Raw genomic sequence first — 18,578 nt, forward strand, 5'->3', positions numbered from 1 at the left:
GAAAGAGAATGATGGTTGTTTTGAACATTGGGACTTCACTGTTGAGAAAGCAATTGGTGATGTGTGGGCCAAGTGATCAGGAGAGAAAGAGGGTTTGATCTGTTGTTCTGCCTAGACATAAGAGTTGGCCAACCCCTTGGGAGCTGATGCTGAGCAAAAAGAGGAGTGAAGGGAGCCAAGTGGCGTGGCTGGAGGGATAGAGAAGTCCTGCCTCTGAGCCATCATGGCTGTGTGACCTGGGGTAAATCACTTTACAGGGCAACTCCAAAGACTCTGGAGTTGTGCACATGGAATTGGCACAGTGTGAGTTTTCTGCACTGATTAAGTATTTCTCCAGGGAGAATATTTCAAAGCTCTTGTAGGATGGTCAGCTTTTGCATCAGAGTCTAAGAAAAGTAAATTGTAATTTCACATAGTAACTTGGACATTCCTTCGGAGCTCCTTGTCATTCTTTTTGCCGTATGGTAGAATGTTCCTGCTTCTAGAACTGAGTTCTGTGGGTGTTGGGTAATTAACCAGGCATGAAAGATAGTTGGAGGAGGAGAAAGACATTTGGAACTCTACTTCATTCCAAGACCTCCTTTCATGTTTCCCACTTGTCTTCCAGATTCAAGTAAAGAGCTAGAGGAGCTGAGAGCTGCCTTTGCTCGAGCGCTGGAGTATTTGAAACAAGAAGTGGAGGAGCGTAAGACACTTCCTGCCTTAGCCCTGGGGCATTGGGGTTGGTACTTTTTCTCTTGGAGGTGTTTTGTTCATTTTTTCAATCATTTTCTTCTAAGGTTTCAGCGAGAGTGGAGATCCATCCTGTACCATCATGCAGAATTGGGCCAGAGTGGAGGTAGGTTTTGTTGAAAGTTTGGCGGTTTTCTCCATTCTTTAGGGTCTTGGTCTGGTTACTAGCAGTTGGAATAATTAGTCTCTGGTTAAGATCTACTCCTCTGAGTAGTCGCATTATAAAATATGAGGGCGCTTAAGCTTTTTTTTTCATTTGTAAAAGATAAAATAAGCTACCAGATAGATAAGTGAATGAACCTTCATTAGTTAAAAGATAGAATCAAAAAGTCTTGTTGATGTCTTAAATTAAACACTTGCATATGAAGCATATAGTGAAAGTGAAAAGCAAAATTCAGTCACCGATGGTGAAGTCTTTGAAGTTCTTGGATTAAAAATACTTGAATTTTCTGTGCTTCTGTAGAATTGGCACCAGTGTTGGCATTCATATTTAGTTGGAGTGTTAGCCAGGTAATATCTGTTGGTTCTCATCGGGTTGGACTAGAACTGTTTGTGAACTTCTGCCCTTAGTGTGACTTCTTGCTGAGCACATTCAAACCAAAGTACTCTGACATTTTAATTGCTCCTTCTATCTTGTAGGCACGCCTTTGTAACAATATGCAGAAAGCTCGAGAACTCTGGGATAGCATTATGACAAAAGGAAATGCCAAATATGCCAACATGTGGCTGGAATACTACAACCTGGAACGGTAACTGAGCGTACTGTGGGCATCTTTGGACTTGTAAAGTAACTGATGTAGGAGAATTAAAGCTTAGTGGGTACGGGAACCTCAAATGATGATGGGAAGGCAGGAAGCCACATCTCCAGGGCCATGGACGGCAGAAAGGCATTTTCTAAAATTTGTAAGTTGACGTGCTATAACTATAAAGTTGTTATTGGATGGACAAAATCAGTTAACAGGCTGACTTGTTATGTGCCAGGCACTGTGCCACGTGCTGTGGGCGTGGAAAAAACCAAACAAACCTAATGGGGGAGGCAACATTTTGTGCATCAGAATAGACAAGATAAATATAAGACTCTCCAGAAGGTTATCTTATTGCGGGGGTTGGGGGGGGCAGGGTGCTCACAGCTGGCAGGACCAGACAAGGCCTCCTGAAGCCGGTGGTGCTTGAGTTGAGGCTTAAAAAAGTACCAGGTATTCTGAGAGTTAGAGGCTGGGGGTGAGAGTGTGTGGGATGGTGGATGATCCCATTGTGGAGGGGAGTAAAGTGTAGGCCTAGTAGAAAGGACCTTGGCTATCAAAGCAAGGACTTGTTGGCTGATCGGGGGAGTAATAGGGAGTATTGGACGCAGGAGTGGTGTGATCAGATGTGTGCTTGGGCAGCTTATTGGACAACAGGTAGTAGATGAGGGTGAGAACCAGAGCTGCTCCTTTAGTTCCAGTGTGGGCATCTCCCTGAGACCAGGGCACTGTGTGGTCTGGATCTTCCTGACAGCACCTTGGGCATGGTGCGCCAGCCCTTGGGGAGATGGAAAGAGAACGCACCTGGGACAAAGTTTCCTCAGGGAGACACGGCCCACCTGATGACTTGCTGGGGCAAGACTTGTTCTGGAAAGTCAGTGTTTTTGCCTCCACAAAGTTATCAGAGGAGTAAGGACAGTAGAACTGTGATGCCCAATCCTTTCAGAAAGTTAGAATCATTTCACTGGAGCTAGGATCTCTCCGTTTTTTCTGGGGCGGATAGTCTTCCCTGATGTAGCTCAGTATCTCTCTGTGGGAGATGATCTTTAAGATGGTGAACAAAAAAGATCCTTAGCAACTGAGCCTTTCTGAATTTAGTCTAGTGTAGCTAAAGTCAGGGGAAGCTGAGCGGCATAGTGGATAGAGAACCGGGCCTGGAGTCAGGAAGACCCAAGTTCAAATCTGGTCCCAGGCACTTACTAGCTGGGTGACCCTAGACAAGTCACCTAACTTTTGTGTGCCTTAGTTTCTTCATCTGTATGGCAGTAATGATAGCTCACCTACCTCCCAGGGTTGTTGTGAGGACCAAATTAGATTATAATGCGAGGCTCATAGGACGGTGCCTGGCCCATAGTAATCACTTATGTGAAGGTAAGCTCTCGTCATCATCATCTACAGTAGTCTTTGGTAAAAACCGACCTGCCTGCAGCCATCCCTGGGCACCCTCCTGTCAGGTGCTGGGTCGGGGCCACTCTGGTCACTGGACACCAGAGATGCAGCAAACCAAGGAGGCCGTCCAGGCTTGGCTCATCAGTTCATGCGGTCTTCTCTCCTGCTGACCTCCAGACTTAATTGAGAATGTGTCTTACCTGCATCTGGCATGGGTTTGCATAGTTGAAAGCTGCAGCGGTGTGGGTCATCACATCAGGCCCTCTCAGGGAAGATGGCTGAATAGTTAGGATTTCGGCAGATACTGACTGGGGATGGGGTGTTTGCTTTTGTCTGTTTTCTGCTTTGCTTCCTGGAGGCACCAGCTCTTTGTTGTTGTGCTCTAGGGCACACGGGGATACCCAGCACTGTCGGAAGGCTCTACATCGGGCCGTTCAGTGTACCAGTGACTACCCGGAGCATGTCTGCGAGGTGCTGCTCACGCTCGAGAGGATTGAAGGTGAGGACGTGTGTCTGTGTGGCGCTCTTAGGTGCACACTGACCTATTGGTCGCCAGTCCCAAGGATGGATTTATCATCTTTTCTGGTCTTTGTAAGATGAAACGAGACTGCAGCTCTGAATATCGGATTTTTTTTTTTTTTTTTGGTATTAGTGTGTTCTTCTGTAACCTCGTTCAAGTCTGACTTCTGAAGTTGTGAGTAATTCTCATGGCTTGTCCACACGTTAGAATCTTGCCCATGTTGTCAGTGAAGAAACTAAATTATTTGAGGAAACAGAGGCCGACAGATGTGTATCAACTTGAGTTAGTCTGCCGTTGAGATGACATACCAGAGGGATCCTCCCATCAAGCTAGGTTACAGTTGTTACTATTCAGTAGTAATTAACGGTAACTGCCTACGATAGGAAGACTAGGGAAGATCAAACGCTGTTTTGTAACAGTGGTAAGGCAGCGCAGGAAGTCACTTTGCTCTCCAGTTTTGCCTTTTCCAAAATGCTTTGAGATAGGTAGAGGTAGTAAAAGTCTGGCGGAGAGGGGCATCCCTTTTACAACGGAAGAGAAAGGCTGTTGTAGGAAAAGTCTCATCTCAGGTGTAGTGGGCAGTCCCAGCTAAGTCCTGTGTTGGGTCTTTCTCTAATCTGTATGTTAGCTCGTCTGACCTGTGAAGGACAGACAGATAGACTGTCAGTAGGAGGTCTTTGTCTATACTCTCTAGAAACCTTGCAGGTTGTCATGGGGGCCGTGGTTAGCCACTTGTGAACCCTGTGTGACCGATTTCTGGATTCTGTGGCAAAGGGCCTTACTGACCATAGGAGATACATTTCTCTTTGTACCCACTGCTCTCTTTTGTGTAGGCTCATTTCAGATGTAGGGAAGAAAGAAAACCTTTTACCAACATATAGTAAAAACTGCAATGAAAGGTATTTTCTTGATACAAAAAGTATTTTCCATATTTTATAGATATGGAACTGAGGTTCTTAGAGCTTGTGATTTAGCCATAGTAACTTTATACAGTGAAAATTTTATTTAGCCGGTACCTTTCTCTAATTAAAGAGCTCTGATTATTGAGCTCTTTAGGAAGTTTTTTTTTAATGTTGATACCATAATTTTGAAAGATGTTAAATTATGAAAGTGCGACTTGATTAGAGACATTTTCTGTACTTTGAGTTGTGGAGCCAGCTCTTGTATGTTTCAAAAAACAAACAAACAAAAAAAAAAAACCAAAAAACCAAAAAACAAAAAAAACAAAAATATTTCTATCTTTCCTTTAAATATTACCTTTGTTTCCAAATTTATCTTTCCCCTTTCTAGTGTGCCATCCCTTGCTTTTAAATTTTCAAAGTCACCTCTCAGACAAAACCTTCTTGTAACCTGTAACTTCCCCTCCCCCCAAAAATTCTGGCTCTATTTTTCAACATAAATTATTGAGAACAATATACAATCCATCCCTTGCAAGAAGAGAATAAATGAATTAAAAAAAAAATTTCAGCACAACCAACATATATATCACCTGAGTCTGATGGTATATGCAGCATCTCGTACTGTGGTCTTCTTCCTCTGCAAAGAACTCCTTTGTGCAATAGAAAAGAATAGTAGTCACTTTGAGCGAGAAATCTTTTTCTCCTTGAACACTTGATTACCAACTAAATTAATCACAGATATCCTGTGTGAATGGCTGTTAATAGCATTTACTTGCTGCCTGTCTTGGGCATTGAAGCCATATGTTTTGCATTCTGGCATTTCAGGTATTGGTTATGCCAGTTTTCCAGTGGGGAGATTTTTAACTACTATTTGTGATTCCAACTTAAAGCTTAAACTGGTTGAGTGTTGGTTCTTGAGGTGTTTAAATATAGAAAAGATCAGAGATCCTTTAGGACTTACCTGGTCCCAACCCCTTATTTTGTAGCTGAAGAGACTTAGACTCAGATTGGTTAAGCCATACAAGGTAGTAAGCTGAAGGCCTTCGGATTTGACTCATTCCCCTCCACCTTTTCTTTTTTTGGTAATGGGGGCAGATCTGTTTCAGGAGACATTACCTAATAGTCAGGGGTATCAAAAAATGGCTGCCTCAGTGTGTGATGGTCTCCTTCCTAAGAATGAACTGTTGGCTGGATGGACAGTTGGGGCAAGTGTGGGTTAGACTTGAGTTCCTCTGATGCTGTTGCTGGTTCTCTTCTAGGGAGTGTGAAGGGGTGGCTGAGATTTAATTTCCTCTATTAAGTTTTTAGAAATCCCAGGAAATCAAAGCTTGCTTACTGCTTTTCTCATTTAGGTACCCTGGAAGATTGGGATTCGGCAGTTCAGAAGACTGAAAATCGATTAGCTCGAGTTAATGAGCAGAGAGTCAAGGTAGTGATATTCTGTGAATTGCTGAGGAATTGAGGATAATGGCCTTTATCTAAGCAAGATGTTTTACTTGAATGTTCGTCAGACTCTGCAGAGAACTTCTTTTGAAATGTACTTCTCAGGGAGGAAAAATTGGCCAATTTTCATGTTAAAAAATTGAGGTGACATTCAATTCCTCTGTTGTAGCAGTCTGACAGATATTCTTGGAAGTTGAGGTCTACCTGTAGGGAATTGTAAAAATAACCGAGTGTCTTTTTAGTGGGTGATTTTTGGTAGTAACGTTCATTGGGACAGACCTTGCTGCTACTGCACACAGGGATCGCCTGGAGCACCCACGCCAAGTCTTGGGGTGCCTTAAAGTGGGAGCTTTGGATTTGTGCCAGCAGTTGTGAAGCAGGTTTTGTCGACCCCCTCTTCTTTCCTCATTTTCCCCTTTAGATAGTAGTGTTAAGAGAACGTGCTGCCTGTTAAATGTGGGTAACTGAGGCTCTGCCCCTTCTCTTCTCTGTAGCTGAAAGCCAGAGCTGTGGATTTTGTAGCCTTCCCACTAATTCATCTCTTATGTTTGCAGGCTGCTGAGAAGGAAGCTGCCCTCGCCCAGCAAGAAGAAGAAAAGACTGAGCAGCGGAAGAGGGCCCGGGCTGAGAAGAGAGCCTTTAAGAAGATGAAGAAAACCAAGGCAGGGGACAAGCGCAGAGCAGATGAAGATGACGATGATGAGTGGGGGGATGAAGAAGAAGGTAGAGCTGGTCACACTTGTTAGCTTGGGCAGGGAGCAGAGGTGCTGCCTCCATCCCATGGCACTCTTAGTGCAGATTTGTCAGCAGCAAGAAAGCAGGACTGAATTGATTTGCTAATCAGTACAACGTTCTTTTAACCACTGAGTCAGTCATAGCTGGTATTTACATGGCAGATGTAAAGTAGACCTGGCTTGGATGTTTTCAAAGATGCAGGAGTAGAGATCAGGAGGACGTGGGCTGTGACTCGGGAGCGCCTTCATCAGGATCTTCTCTAGTGGGCGCTGGCAGGGCTGGGGTACACGTGGGCATTGCTCCACGTCCTGTAGCTGCTGTGGTCCTGATGGCAGGGGTGGGGCTGGCTCCTCCTGGAGGAAGAGGGCTTTACAGCTGCTACCTTTTTGTTTTGGAAATCTGTAGAGCAGCCCAGCAAGCGGCCGAGAGCTGGGAGCAGCCTTCCTTTGGCTGGAGAGGGGGAGTACATGGGCATGGAGCTGGGGCTCTTTGGGAGGACCGCCCTGACAGAAGACCCCCCTTCCAAACAGAAGGAGAAAGCAGCTGCAATCAAGAAGGAGCTGCCCAAAGTGTTTCATGATAGCAATAAAGACAACATTACTGTGTTTGTCAGCAACTTGCCCTATAGCCTGGCAGAGCCTGATGTGAAGCTCAGGCCCCTCTTTGAGACCTGCGGGGAAGTCACTGAGATCCGTCCCATATTCAGCAACCGTGGGGACTTCCGGGGCTACTGCTATGTCGAATTTAAGGAGGAGAAGGCGGCCCTGCAAGCCCTGAGCTTGGACCGTAAGACTGTGGACGGAAGGCCCATGTTTGTCTCACCTTGTGTGGACAAGAACAAGAATCCAGACTTTAAGGTACACTTTTGGGGAAGTGTGCATGGTGGGTGATTGAGGGAGAGCTGGCTCCTCAGCCTCCCTCTGGAGGTTTGTCTGGAAGTCATGACGTTGTTTGGGCAACTTTGACCTATGAGAAGCCCCTGCTGTCCCCAGGCTGGGTGCGTGAGGCTGTGAAGCCGCCCGCATCCTGTCTCTTGTCTTTTTTGCTCCACAGGTGTTCAGGTATAGCACGGCCCTGGAAAAGCACAAGCTGTTCATCTCTGGTTTGCCATTCTCCTGCACGAAGGAAGAACTAGAAGACATCTGCAAAGTGCACGGCAGTGTGAAAGACCTCCGGCTGGTCACCAACCGTGCTGGGAAGCCCAAGGTACGCGAGGCACAGGGCTCTCTGATGGGCAAGAGCCTGAGCCTGCACTGTGTTGGGAGCGGCCATCTCTGTCACGCTTTCTTGGGGTGGAGCCTGTGCCCCGTGGTCTGCAGCCTGGTGCAAAGACCCTGCGTGGGGTCCCGACTGGGGGTGCATGAGGGCTCTTCAGAGGGCACCATGACTGACCATCTATGGCTTTGTTCCGTGTGAGGCCTGCCTTTCCTTGAAGTCTTTGAGGACAATTCATTTTCTTTGAAATCAGGGAGAGAGCGCAGGAGGTTTGGCGTGCCTCAGGAGGACGGGGTCTGGACCCACTTCTGCTGTAGTCCTGTTCCCCTTCTGGGCCTCAGTTTAGTCCTTTGTGAGATAAGGGCATTGCATGTGGTGATTTCTCACTTCCTTTTCAGTGCCTTCTGTGATTCTCTGAAACTAGTCCTTGCAGCAGGAAAAAGAGCAAAAAGTATGGTGAAGAGAGATGGAGAAGTAGTAATAGAAACCCCTTGAGAGGTTTCTGTGGAGGATGTTTGCACTGACAGGCTCCCTGAGCTGTCTCTGGTCTTTCAGTGTTTGTTTGGCTCTCTTGTCAGTTCAGATGAGTCTTGCCACGTTTCTTTGAGATTGTCTCCTCCGTCATGTCCTAGAGCCCAGTGGGATTGTGTTCCATTTCTCAGATGTTGGGCACTCCTGATCTGATATCAGGTCACACAGACTTAGAGGGTTTGCTCAGCTTAGTCACTCTGGACGTGGTTCTAAGCAGCCTTCGACTGGCAGGACCAAGGCCCAGCACTGCAGACAGCGCACTGATGGACAGGGACACTTGGCAGCCCGATGAAGTGGAACCTCTGTATTGCTTTAATGTGCTCTTTCCTGGTTATGTGGAGCATTCTTTCTTCTGGCTTTTGGTAGCTTGGATGTGAGAACTGCCCACTCATATTCTTTGACTCTTTGTCGATTGGGGAATGGATCTTATTCTTCTATGTTTAAATCGGTTTCTTCTGTTTCATGGAAATGAGACCTTTATTGGAGAAACGTGCTGCGCAGGTGTTTTCCCTCGGTTGCCCATTTCTTTTTCAATCTTAGCTGCCACGGGGTGTTTGTACAAAGTTTTTTAATTTTGTACAATCAAAATTTATCTTCTGTGGTCTTCTTTTCCTTGGTTATGAATGCTTCACACTCTGTAGATCTCAGAGGTCAGTTCTTCCTTTGTTTATGGTCTGTTTAGCCTGTGTCTAACATCTAACTCACGTACCCATTTGGAGTTTTTTTTTTTGAGGGGGGAAGGCAGGGCAATTGGGGTTAAGTGACTTGCCCAAGGTCACACAGCTAGTAAGTGTGTCAAGTGTCTGAGGCCGGATTTGAACTCAGGTCCTTCTGACTCCAGGGCTGGTACTCTACTCACTGTGCCACCCAGCTGCCCCATTGGGAGCTTTTCTTGGTGGATGGGGTGAGATAGCGGTCTCAGCCAGGTTTCTGCAGGCTGCTGTCCAGGTTTCCCAGTGTTTTTTCCAATAATGAGTCCTCACCTCAGTAGCTGGATCTTTGGGTTTATTAAATGAGGCTGCATGTTTCATTTTCTTAGGTGTGTTATGTACTTATTCATTTTTTCTAACTGATACAAATTATTTTGAAGACACTGTTTGGCAGCATAGGTGGAGGTCTGGTACTGCTCGGTGCCCTCTTCCTTCCCACTTTTTTTCACCATTTCCCTTGAGATTCCTTGACACGTTATTCTTCCAGATGAATTCTGTTATTTTTTCTAGTCCTGTAGAGTCATCCTTCGGTAGTTTGGCACGGCACCATGTAAGTAAACTAATCGAGGTCGAATGATCGTTTTTATTACATTGTGATTGTTCTTTCTTTAGGGTCTTGCCTACGTAGAATATGAGAATGAGGCGCAGGCTTCTCAGGCTGTGTTGAAAATGGATGGTATGACAATTAAAGAGAACGTCATTAAAGTGGCCATCAGCAACCCTCCTCAAAGGAAGCTTCCCGACAGGCCCGAGGCAGGGAGAGCGGCAGGGGCCCTGGTGCCGCGGCAGGTGTACGGCGCGTAAGTGCTCATCTCTGAGGGGGGCCTGGGTCTCTGCAGCGGGGAAGTGAAGGGGTCACCCCCTGAGGGGACAGCTCCCCAGAAGGCAGAGTCAGAACAAGCTAAACTAGGCTGATGGGTAGAGGGGGAGAAGACTGGGGCTGAAGGGCTCTGCAGAATTCACCTGCCCAAAACATGCCCTGTGAGGTTAGGCTGTCTCCTTTTCCCAGTTTTCCTCATTTATGTATCATAAGACCCTGACGCTCTTTCTGTCTACTTTGAGTTACAGCTTTCAGTCTGCACATAAAGATGTTTCCCTTTCTAGGCGGGGGAAGGGGAGGACCCAGCTCTCGCTCTTGCCTCGAGCGTTGCAGCGCCCCACCATTACTGGACCTAAGACTGAGAATGGGACACTCCAGACCCCACCTGGACCCTCTTCAACCCCCACAGAGGCGCCCAAGATGTCCAATGCCGACTTTGCCAAGATGCTCCTGAAAAAGTGAAGCATGGACTCTATGGGAAATGTGAAAATGCCTTTTAGGAAGCCATTTTGTGTCCTTATTTCTGCTGGCAAGGGGACCCCCCCGTCATCCTCTGTAAATATTCCTTTGTCCTGTTAGGTCATCACAGTACAGGTTGGGGCTGCACCGAGCCACAGGGTTCTTTTGTTCTGACTAAGACAGAGAAGGCTGGTGTTGGGTTTAAGTGGCTTTAAATGATCCCTCATATTGAGGGTAGGCAGCATGAGGGAAGTGTTCACTTTAGAGGTGGGCCCCAGGCCCCGGGGGCGTGCAAGTGGAGCACCATCCTGCAGTGTTCTGCTCCTCCGGGCAGCTGCTCAGGCGGCCTTCTGCCATTGACATTTGGCACCCGGTGGAGCAGACGGCCCATCATTCTTGGCAAAGACAGAATGGCAGATGCTCGGAATTCACCACAATGGCCTATTTTAGTAGGGGGAGGGGAAGGGAAGTTAGAAGTGGATCGGATCGATGTTCTGTTCGGAGTGGTCTCTGTTTTTATATTGTGTATTTGTAAATGACATGTCAAACCCTTATTTTTAAGTTTCCTGAGGGTGGGAGACTGGATATGTTTGTTTTGTATTCAGAATTGTGTGTGCTGCCACTGTGGGTCACGTCCACTTTGTTTGCCCAAGGAATTGTACTCCCCCTTGTTGAGACCCTCAGCTCCTTGGTTTTGTTTATATATGATGTCAAATGCAAACTCAACGTTCTCCATTTAACTTCACTTATTAAACTGAAGTTATCTTTAAAAGGTTTTTTTGCACAGTCTCCTCTCTTCTCCTCTTCAATCCAACACAGATGGTGCACCTTGCTTTATTTACCTCCTAGTCCTGGCCTGGAGAGACTTATTCTAGGCCTACAATCCCGTTTTCCCAGACTTAGGTAATTTAAAAAAAGGTCTCTTTAAAAACTTACCTTCAGTTGGTTCTTTTGCTTTGAGATACCTTCTTCAGTTGGTTCTTTTGCTTTGAGATACCTTCTTCCTCCAACTTTGGCTGATCCTAAGTCAGTTCTTTAGTTCACTGCATGAAATTTAGTTCAAAGAATTCTGGGGAAAAGCAGAATATCAGAATCACCCCCTAATTTATCTTTTTTAAAGTTGGACTGTTAAAAATGTAGCTAGGAATTGTGGTACTCCAGTGTTTCCGAATTAAATGAGTGACTGTCGTTTAGACATCTCAGAAAGACAGTAACTTATAATGCATATTACATATGGACACACACAAAACTGCTCATTTGCAAAATGCTTTCCTCCTCATGAGGTGAGCAGGCAGGTTTTATGCTCTCCCTCTTACAGATGAAGCCACGTAGGCAGGCAGAGGTTCAGACCAGCCCTGGATCCCAGAGGCCAGACTGGAGTCCCAGGGCTGGCTGTTTCCAGCCCAACGTTTTGTCCATATACGTGTGTAAAAGAGCCTGGAAAGCCAGGCTGCGCAGTGGGAGATACTGGACCAGAATCAAGGCTCTGGCTCTTTTTGGAGCCTTAGTGTTTCCATACGTTAAAATGGGGGTAATGATGCTTATATAGGCTTCTTAACCGATCTCGTAGACTTGTTCATCTTACTTTGCTATAAAAATGTGAAATGACTATATTGCGGGTCCTTAAAAAGGATCTTTTTTTTGGAGTAGGTGTGTTTATCTAGGGACTAGGTGGGTTAGCAGCAGTTTTTTTGTGTTTTGGGTTGTTTCACATTGACTCTCTTTGCTTGTTTGAGGCTTCCTGATAATCTCATAATTTACTTTTGGCCCTGGCCTGCAGCTCTTATTCATTCACATGCCTGGTCTGTTTTAGGGGGGTTATTGAGCACATGCCCCAAATTGGAAAATAACAGCATGAATGCCCTGGGTTTCAACAGCAAACCCTAATTATAATTAGCATCATAAACCAGGAGGTGGGTAGGTGCCACCACTATGCACTTGCTACCAGGTGTCATGCTTCCTGTATGCTGGGCATGGTTCTCTGCCCTGGGGATACAAAAGCAAAAGAAATTAGACACTTCCTATTCCCAAGTAGCTTATTTTCTATTGGGATCTAATTGAAGAGGCTTGGATCAGTTATTAATGATTAAAAAATGCTTATGGTCTGCACTTGATTTTAAATCATGTGTTCCACTGCTAAAAAACTTGTTCCTGGTTAAGCACTTTGCAGGCCTGTATTGCATTTTAAACAAGTGCCTTCACTGAAATCTGAGAAAAGATTTTAGGTTGTAAATGAACTAGGGCTGTGGGGAGATAATTTTGATTAAAGGATTGATTTGGAAAAGTGACAGGTTAAAACAGGCAACTACAATGGGGACACGGGCTGACAAGAGAATGTCCCATCTCTAGGCCTCGGTCTTCTTTCTTGTGAAATGAGTGACCTGAACTTTTCCATCTGTCACATGGTGGAGAGAGGAGGCAGACGGCATGGCATCCAATCAAAAGCATGCTGTGGCTTTCTGAGGCCAAGGCCGCCTCTCTGGGCTTTGAAGGGGTTTTAACCGTCATGTTCCAGCTAATCTGCTTATTAGGTCAACCATGCAACAGCACCTTTTCACATGATGAGGCTAACTGTATTTAATAAAATACTTTATTAAAGTAAGTAGTTTGTTAGAGTAACATCTGTCACATAGAGCTAAAGTGCAAATTCATTCATTTTGTAGTACAAAAACAAGTGCTTTTGTCTAGTGGTTCAGCTAACCTTGGGGTCTGTTCACGAGAACCAAATCCACTGTATAGTTAGGGTTTAAGAAATTCGACAATTTGTGGCAGTGGTCTTCAAAAAATCCTGGAGTTGTGAACCTCTGGATTTTGTCTGCTGGGACCGTACTAGCCTTTCAGAAAGCTAGAAGAGAGGCGTTAAGTAGTGCTGGCTTCCACCATCTGTCTGTCTGTACCAGTGCTTACGTGGTTCAAAAGGCAGAAGCTTGACTTGGGTGCCAGCACTGCTAAGATGGAGTCATAGTGACAAAGCAGAAAGGTCACCGAGGGCAGAAAGGACTCTGGTTATCTTCTGGCCGACAAATGCTCTGCTACCGCAGCAGGACCCCCTTCGACGTGGCCTTGGGGCCTAGAACAAAGTCTGTCTCCTTCCAAGTAGCTTGGAAGGCCTCGGCCCATCCTTGAGGGCCCGCTGCCAGCGCTGAGCATGAGGTATCTCTGAAGATGAATGGGGTGATTATGGGGTGGCATGGTCATGAGTAGTCATGATGAAAAAGGCTCGGGAGAAGACATTGCACAGAAAAGCTAAGATACTGGCCAAGGCGAGGAAGGTTCCAAACGTTCATGCCCCAGAGGCGTGAAAGCTTCCATCGAGGACTGTGATACTGCTGGTTACATCCCATCCACCTCTTGTGTCAGAGATCCAGGTGTGTATTTTCTCAGCATCATATCTGTGGGGAATCTGTTTCCAGACAATGTTTAGGAGTGACCTGTCAGGGAAGACATTCTTAAGACTGATGGTCCTGGGTTCACAGCTTGATGGCGAGATGATGGAGTGGTCTGGTATCCAAACAACTTCTGCCCTAACAGAGAGGTTTTCTTCCCAAGAAGGGGGACTGGGAAGAACAGAGAGGGAACCAGTCTCAATTACAAAAATAACCCACTGTAGAAAAACACTTGATCCCTGGCACCAAAATTAAGGGAAGGAAGTACAGCTCAGAGCGGCTTCTTGAAAAAAGGCCAGTTGAGGCATACAAGGTCCCACTGTTAAAACTGACCCAAATTTATTATCTCAGTAGTTTGCTTTCCAGGTGGAAGTTGGTTACCAAGTCAGTCTGGGCAGATAAACCTGTGCCTTCCAAAAGAAAGCTGCCCATCTGCAAAAATAACCCTCAGAGCAGTACCCTCAGAAGTCACTGAACTCTTAGACGGCTCCCCTGCATCCTGTCCTGACTTGGCAGAATGGTCCCCTTTCCTCCCAGACACTTTTGGTACACATTTTGTCCCAGAGACTTAGTTGCTTAACCCAGAGAAAATTTATAGGGACCCGTAGGACACATGCCCACAATGCAGCTTCCCTGTATACCCTGGAAAAAGCCTAGAGGCTCTTAATGCCCGGGCCAGAATCTGGCTACAACATCTTGCATTTTTTTAGCCTGCTTTAAAACAAACCCAAAATAAATAATTTGGCTTAGTTGGCTTATAAATTATTTTCATAGAGACGAAGCTTAATTTAACTTATTTTCTTAAAGAAAAAAAAACCCAAAAACTAAAACTAGAAACATTCTGAGGTCAAGAACGCTTAGCTCTCTAGTCTTCTTTGTGAGAAGACTCGTTTCCCAGGAGGAACGCTCAAGGCTTCTGTGAGATTTCGCCAAAATAATCCCTGTTGTGCTTTCCAAGACAAACATTTAGGTTTTTACAGGAATAGTCTGTTTGCATCCAGAATGGTTGGGATTTGCTTCTGGCAAACCCACAGCATGTTCTGTGGTTGCAATTAGCAGCATGTCTAAGGTGGTCTCGGTACACTTGGCAATGAAACGGATGAAAGGTCTCACGTCCCCTTCGTTGGCGACTTCCAACACGTGGTAATACTCCGACCTCTGCTCCTTGCGGATGGTAATGGGAGGGTAGCCTGCCTGCATCAAAATGAGGTTCATCAGCAGGCGGGAGGTCCTACCATTACCATCGATAAAGGGGTGGATGTAGACCAGTTTGTAATGGGCCAGTGCAGCAAATTCCACAGGGTGTAGATTCATGGCGTCCTCCGAGTTCAGCCACTGTATGAACTCTTCCATCTGTTTCTCCACATCTTGAGGATGGGGAGGAATGTGATGACCCACAAACACCTGCGTAGTCCTAAATCTCCCGGCTTCCACGGGATCCACATAACCCAGCACCCGCCTGTGAATCTCTAGCATGTCGCTGATGGTGACAGACCCGATCCTGGAGACAAGCGTGGTGTTGATGTATTTCATGGCCGCGTGCATGCCGATGACCTCATTCTGTTCCTCCAGGCTCTTCCCTGGCACAGCATAGCGGGTCTCGATGATGTGCCTTATTTCAGAGAGGGTGAGGGTGTTGCCTTCGATGGCGACGGTGTGGTAAATGTGATGGTAGTAGGACTCCTCCATGACCCGCCGCAGCGCTGAGTTCCCCTTGGGAATGGACATCACCTTTTTAACTTTGCTGTCAATGATGCTGAAGTACCTCTGGTCGATCTCCTCCACCAGAGGCAACGTCCGGTCCCTATTGATCAGAGCTTTCTCGTTGTAGGGGGAGATGGTCAGCGCTTTGGTATATAAGTAATCAGCCTGCAGAATGTCTTTCTCCTCTTCAGAAAAGATGCCCAACTCATTGAGTGCGTCCACATAATCAGGGTCCATTTTGAGGGCATGCAAGAAGAGTCTGTGGGCCTTCTGTCGCTTCCCCTGCCGCTTCATTTCCAGGGCCTGGTTCAAGGCTGCTCGGGCTTCTAGCTTCACATCTGGAAGACACCAAAAGTAGGACCGTCAAAGAAGGACACAGACGTCCCCTGGGAACAAAGCTTTACAAGGGAGGACAGATAATCTGAGCTCACCTTGCCCAAACGACACCTCACCGACTGCCCCCCCCGGCCCCCCACCGAAAGAAATCCACTGTTCCCCAAAGCAGCCATTCCACTTTGCAATAGCTCTCATCACATCAGGCCCAAGTCAGCCTCTTTGAACCCTTGATCCAGTGCCTTGAGTTCTGTGCTCTGGGGCCACGCAGAAGGACTGGCCTTTGGCTACCTGAAGTCAGCTCCTGCATCCTGTCCCCAGGCCTTCTGTCGATGCCTGGCATGTGGCTGGCGCTCTCTGTACCCTCCTCAAAGTCTTGTGAACTCCCACCTTGTCTCCCTGTCCCCCTGGGCAAACACTGCCAGTGGTTTCTGCATCTCCTGCCCACAGCATGCAGTAAGGAAAGGTGTTGGAAAGTCACGGTTGGACCAGATGGTCACCGTGCGCCCGCCCTTTTCTACCAAGCTCAGCTCGTTCACATCCTTCCTAAACTGAAACCAGCCCTGAGCGCCGGGTACTCCAGGCAGGGTGTGGCCAGGGCAGATGGGAGCCTCCCCTCTCTCCTTCTTCATCCCACATCTTTAAGCCTGGCCTGCACTGAGACCCCCAGGTACTTCTCAAGAAGGCACGGTCCCTCACCTGCAGATGCTTTGGGTTTGACCACCAGCAGATGGATCCCCCCCGTTGTGACGCTGAGCCCAGTGCTGGGAGTGCCCTGCCCGTTACTGCCCCGATGTCCTCCCTCCAGCTTGCTCCTCAGCAAGGAGAGGCCTTTCCATAGCGCGGAGCACTGCTCCTCCACGGCCCCCAGGGGGAGCAGGAGCACCAGCAGGGACCCCAGCAGCAGGCCCAGCAGGGCCAGCGCCCACAGCCAGCGGCCCCACACCGGGGAGACCCATTTCGGCTCTGCCACCGCCACCACTGTGGCCATCGACATGAAGGTCATCTGGTCTTGGGAGTCAGCCTGCGAACATGGCCACCGTTGGCGGGGGAGTTGAGCATCTGCAAAGAGAATCCGGGAGTGGTCAGAAAGTGTGCGGAGGACCCTGGCACGCTTGGGTAAAGGGCCCCTGGGCAGGCCAAGTGACCTAGAAGGGGAGCACCTCAGGCCCACTTCAATACAGGAGACACTGACCCGCCCCCTTCTTTCCTGACCTCCTGACCTTGCCATCCTTCCTCTTTCCTCCCTCCCTCCCCCCTCATAAGTGGCAGAGCACTGGGTCTGGAGTCGGCAATACTCAAGTTCAAATCCAGCCTCAGACATCTCCTAGCTGTGTGGCCCCAGGCCAGTCACCTCACCTCTGAGGCCTGCCTCAGTTTCCTTATCTGTAAGGAAAATGGGGATCATCATAGCACTGACCTCCCAGGACCGTTACGAAGAGCAAATGAAATATCTGTAAAGCACTTAGCACAGTGTCCAGCACACAGCGGATGCTATGTACCCGGAAGCTCTGCAGCCCCTTCCTCCCCAAAGAGCACCAGCTCTGCAGGGGCTGAGAGCCTAGAACCAAGAACATGAGAGAGGCATGGGTCAGATGTGGGCCCTGCACCAGCCAGGGGGCCTCTGGAGCACTGAATGTCACAGCCAGAGGGACCCTCAAAGCACTGAATGTCACAGCCAGGAGGGTCGCAGGAGCACCGAGTGTCACAGCCAGGGGGACCCTCAGAGCACTGAATGTCACAGCCAGGAGGGCCACTGGAGCACTGAATGTCACAGCCAAGGGGGTCCCAGGAACACTGACTGTCACATCCAGGGGAACCCTCAGAGCACTGGATGTCACAGCCAGGAGGGCCTCTGGAGCATTGACTGTCATGGCCACGGGGGTCCTGGAGCACTGAATGTCACAGCCCGGGGGACCCTCAGAGCACTGAATGTCACATCCAGGGGGCCCCAAACACTGAGTGTCACATCCCGGGTCCCCCGGAGCACTGTGCCCCGCCCCCCAACCTCTGGTCCGTCCCCCGCCCCCACCCCGGCCTCGGCCCCCGCCCTTCCCTGGCCTTCCCCCCACTCACCTGTGGCTCCCTCCGTCCCCGCCCGCGCCGGGCTCCTCAGGGTCGCAGCCGCCTCTACCGGTTTTGGCTCCGCAGGCCCAGTCAGCCCCGTTCTGGTCCCGCCCCGCGGTCTCCATCCTCGCTCCTGGTTGGCCGCCTCCACCGGTCCGTCGCTTCCCTTTCCGGTTTCACTCTCCAGGCTCAGCTTCCCCGGGAAAAACCTCTCCGTGGGGCGCTTCTATTGGCTGTTTCCTTAGTCCATCTTCCGTCAGCGGCAGCCAATAGTCACAGCGGAGGCGGGTGCTCTGTTGGGGCCCGAAGACTGTCATAGGAGAAAGGCGGGGCCTAGAAGGGGGCGTGGTCTTCGCACCTTCCCATTGGTCAAAGAAGGGGCTGGAGGTGTCAGGGGCGGTGCTAAGGCCGCAGCCGACCACGCCCCTGAGTGTTTAGGCGGAGATGTTTCTCTGGGCTTCCCACGCCCCCCACCCACGCTCCTCCTCCTGGACGCAGAGCCCAGATCCCGGCTCCTTGCTGGCCGAGGGCTCTCCGTCCATCTGTCCGGCCCTCCCACCTGCCCACCACTCCATCATTCAATAAACTGGAATCTAGTAAGCGCCTACTGTGCGCCCTGAGCTGCTCGAAGTCCAGGGATTTAAATATTCTCAGAGAGCTCACGTTTTCTTGGATAAACTACAGGGATACGTGCAGCTCCTTACCTGCATACAGTAGGTGTTTAATAAATGTGCACGGGCGTTCTCTCCCCTTCCCTGTCTCTCTTTTCTCTCAGTCTCTCTCTTCCTCTTGGTCCTTTCCCTTCCTTTCTCTCCCCCTCTCTTCCTCTCACGATCGGTCCATCCATCCACCCATCCATCCATCCATCCATGTCCTATTTACCTATTTAATT

The 18,578-nt window shown here is 48.4% G+C and overlaps 2 protein-coding genes across 2 annotated transcripts in view; one reads left to right on the top strand and one right to left on the bottom strand.

Annotated features, from left to right (window-relative positions):
* Positions 1-10,970, top strand: part of SART3 (spliceosome associated factor 3, U4/U6 recycling protein) — a 34,008-nt gene extending 23,038 nt beyond the window's left edge. The window contains exons 10-19 of the mRNA XM_036761929.1: positions 608-685; positions 780-838; positions 1,372-1,481; positions 3,251-3,363; positions 5,636-5,712; positions 6,281-6,449; positions 6,867-7,318; positions 7,515-7,667; positions 9,530-9,717; positions 10,022-10,970. Of these exons, the coding sequence (XP_036617824.1) occupies positions 608-685; positions 780-838; positions 1,372-1,481; positions 3,251-3,363; positions 5,636-5,712; positions 6,281-6,449; positions 6,867-7,318; positions 7,515-7,667; positions 9,530-9,717; positions 10,022-10,199 (1,577 nt within the window). The 3' untranslated portion in view covers positions 10,200-10,970. The remainder of the gene's footprint in view (positions 1-607; positions 686-779; positions 839-1,371; positions 1,482-3,250; positions 3,364-5,635; positions 5,713-6,280; positions 6,450-6,866; positions 7,319-7,514; positions 7,668-9,529; positions 9,718-10,021) is intronic.
* Positions 10,971-12,768: 1,798 nt separating this feature from the next.
* On the bottom strand, positions 12,769-17,892 carry FICD (FIC domain protein adenylyltransferase). Its single transcript, XM_036743902.1, has 3 exons — positions 17,696-17,892; positions 16,319-16,681; positions 12,769-15,624 (listed from the first exon to the last, which is right to left on the bottom strand). Exons 2-3 carry the CDS (start codon positions 16,623-16,625, stop codon positions 14,549-14,551), a joined length of 1,383 nt encoding a protein of 460 aa, XP_036599797.1. The 5' UTR covers positions 16,626-16,681; positions 17,696-17,892; the 3' UTR covers positions 12,769-14,548.
* Positions 17,893-18,578: the final 686 nt, after the last annotated feature.

The sequence above is a fragment of the Trichosurus vulpecula genome, chromosome 1, assembly GCF_011100635.1.
Source record: "Trichosurus vulpecula isolate mTriVul1 chromosome 1, mTriVul1.pri, whole genome shotgun sequence".
NCBI classification, from domain to species: domain Eukaryota; kingdom Metazoa; phylum Chordata; class Mammalia; order Diprotodontia; family Phalangeridae; genus Trichosurus; species Trichosurus vulpecula.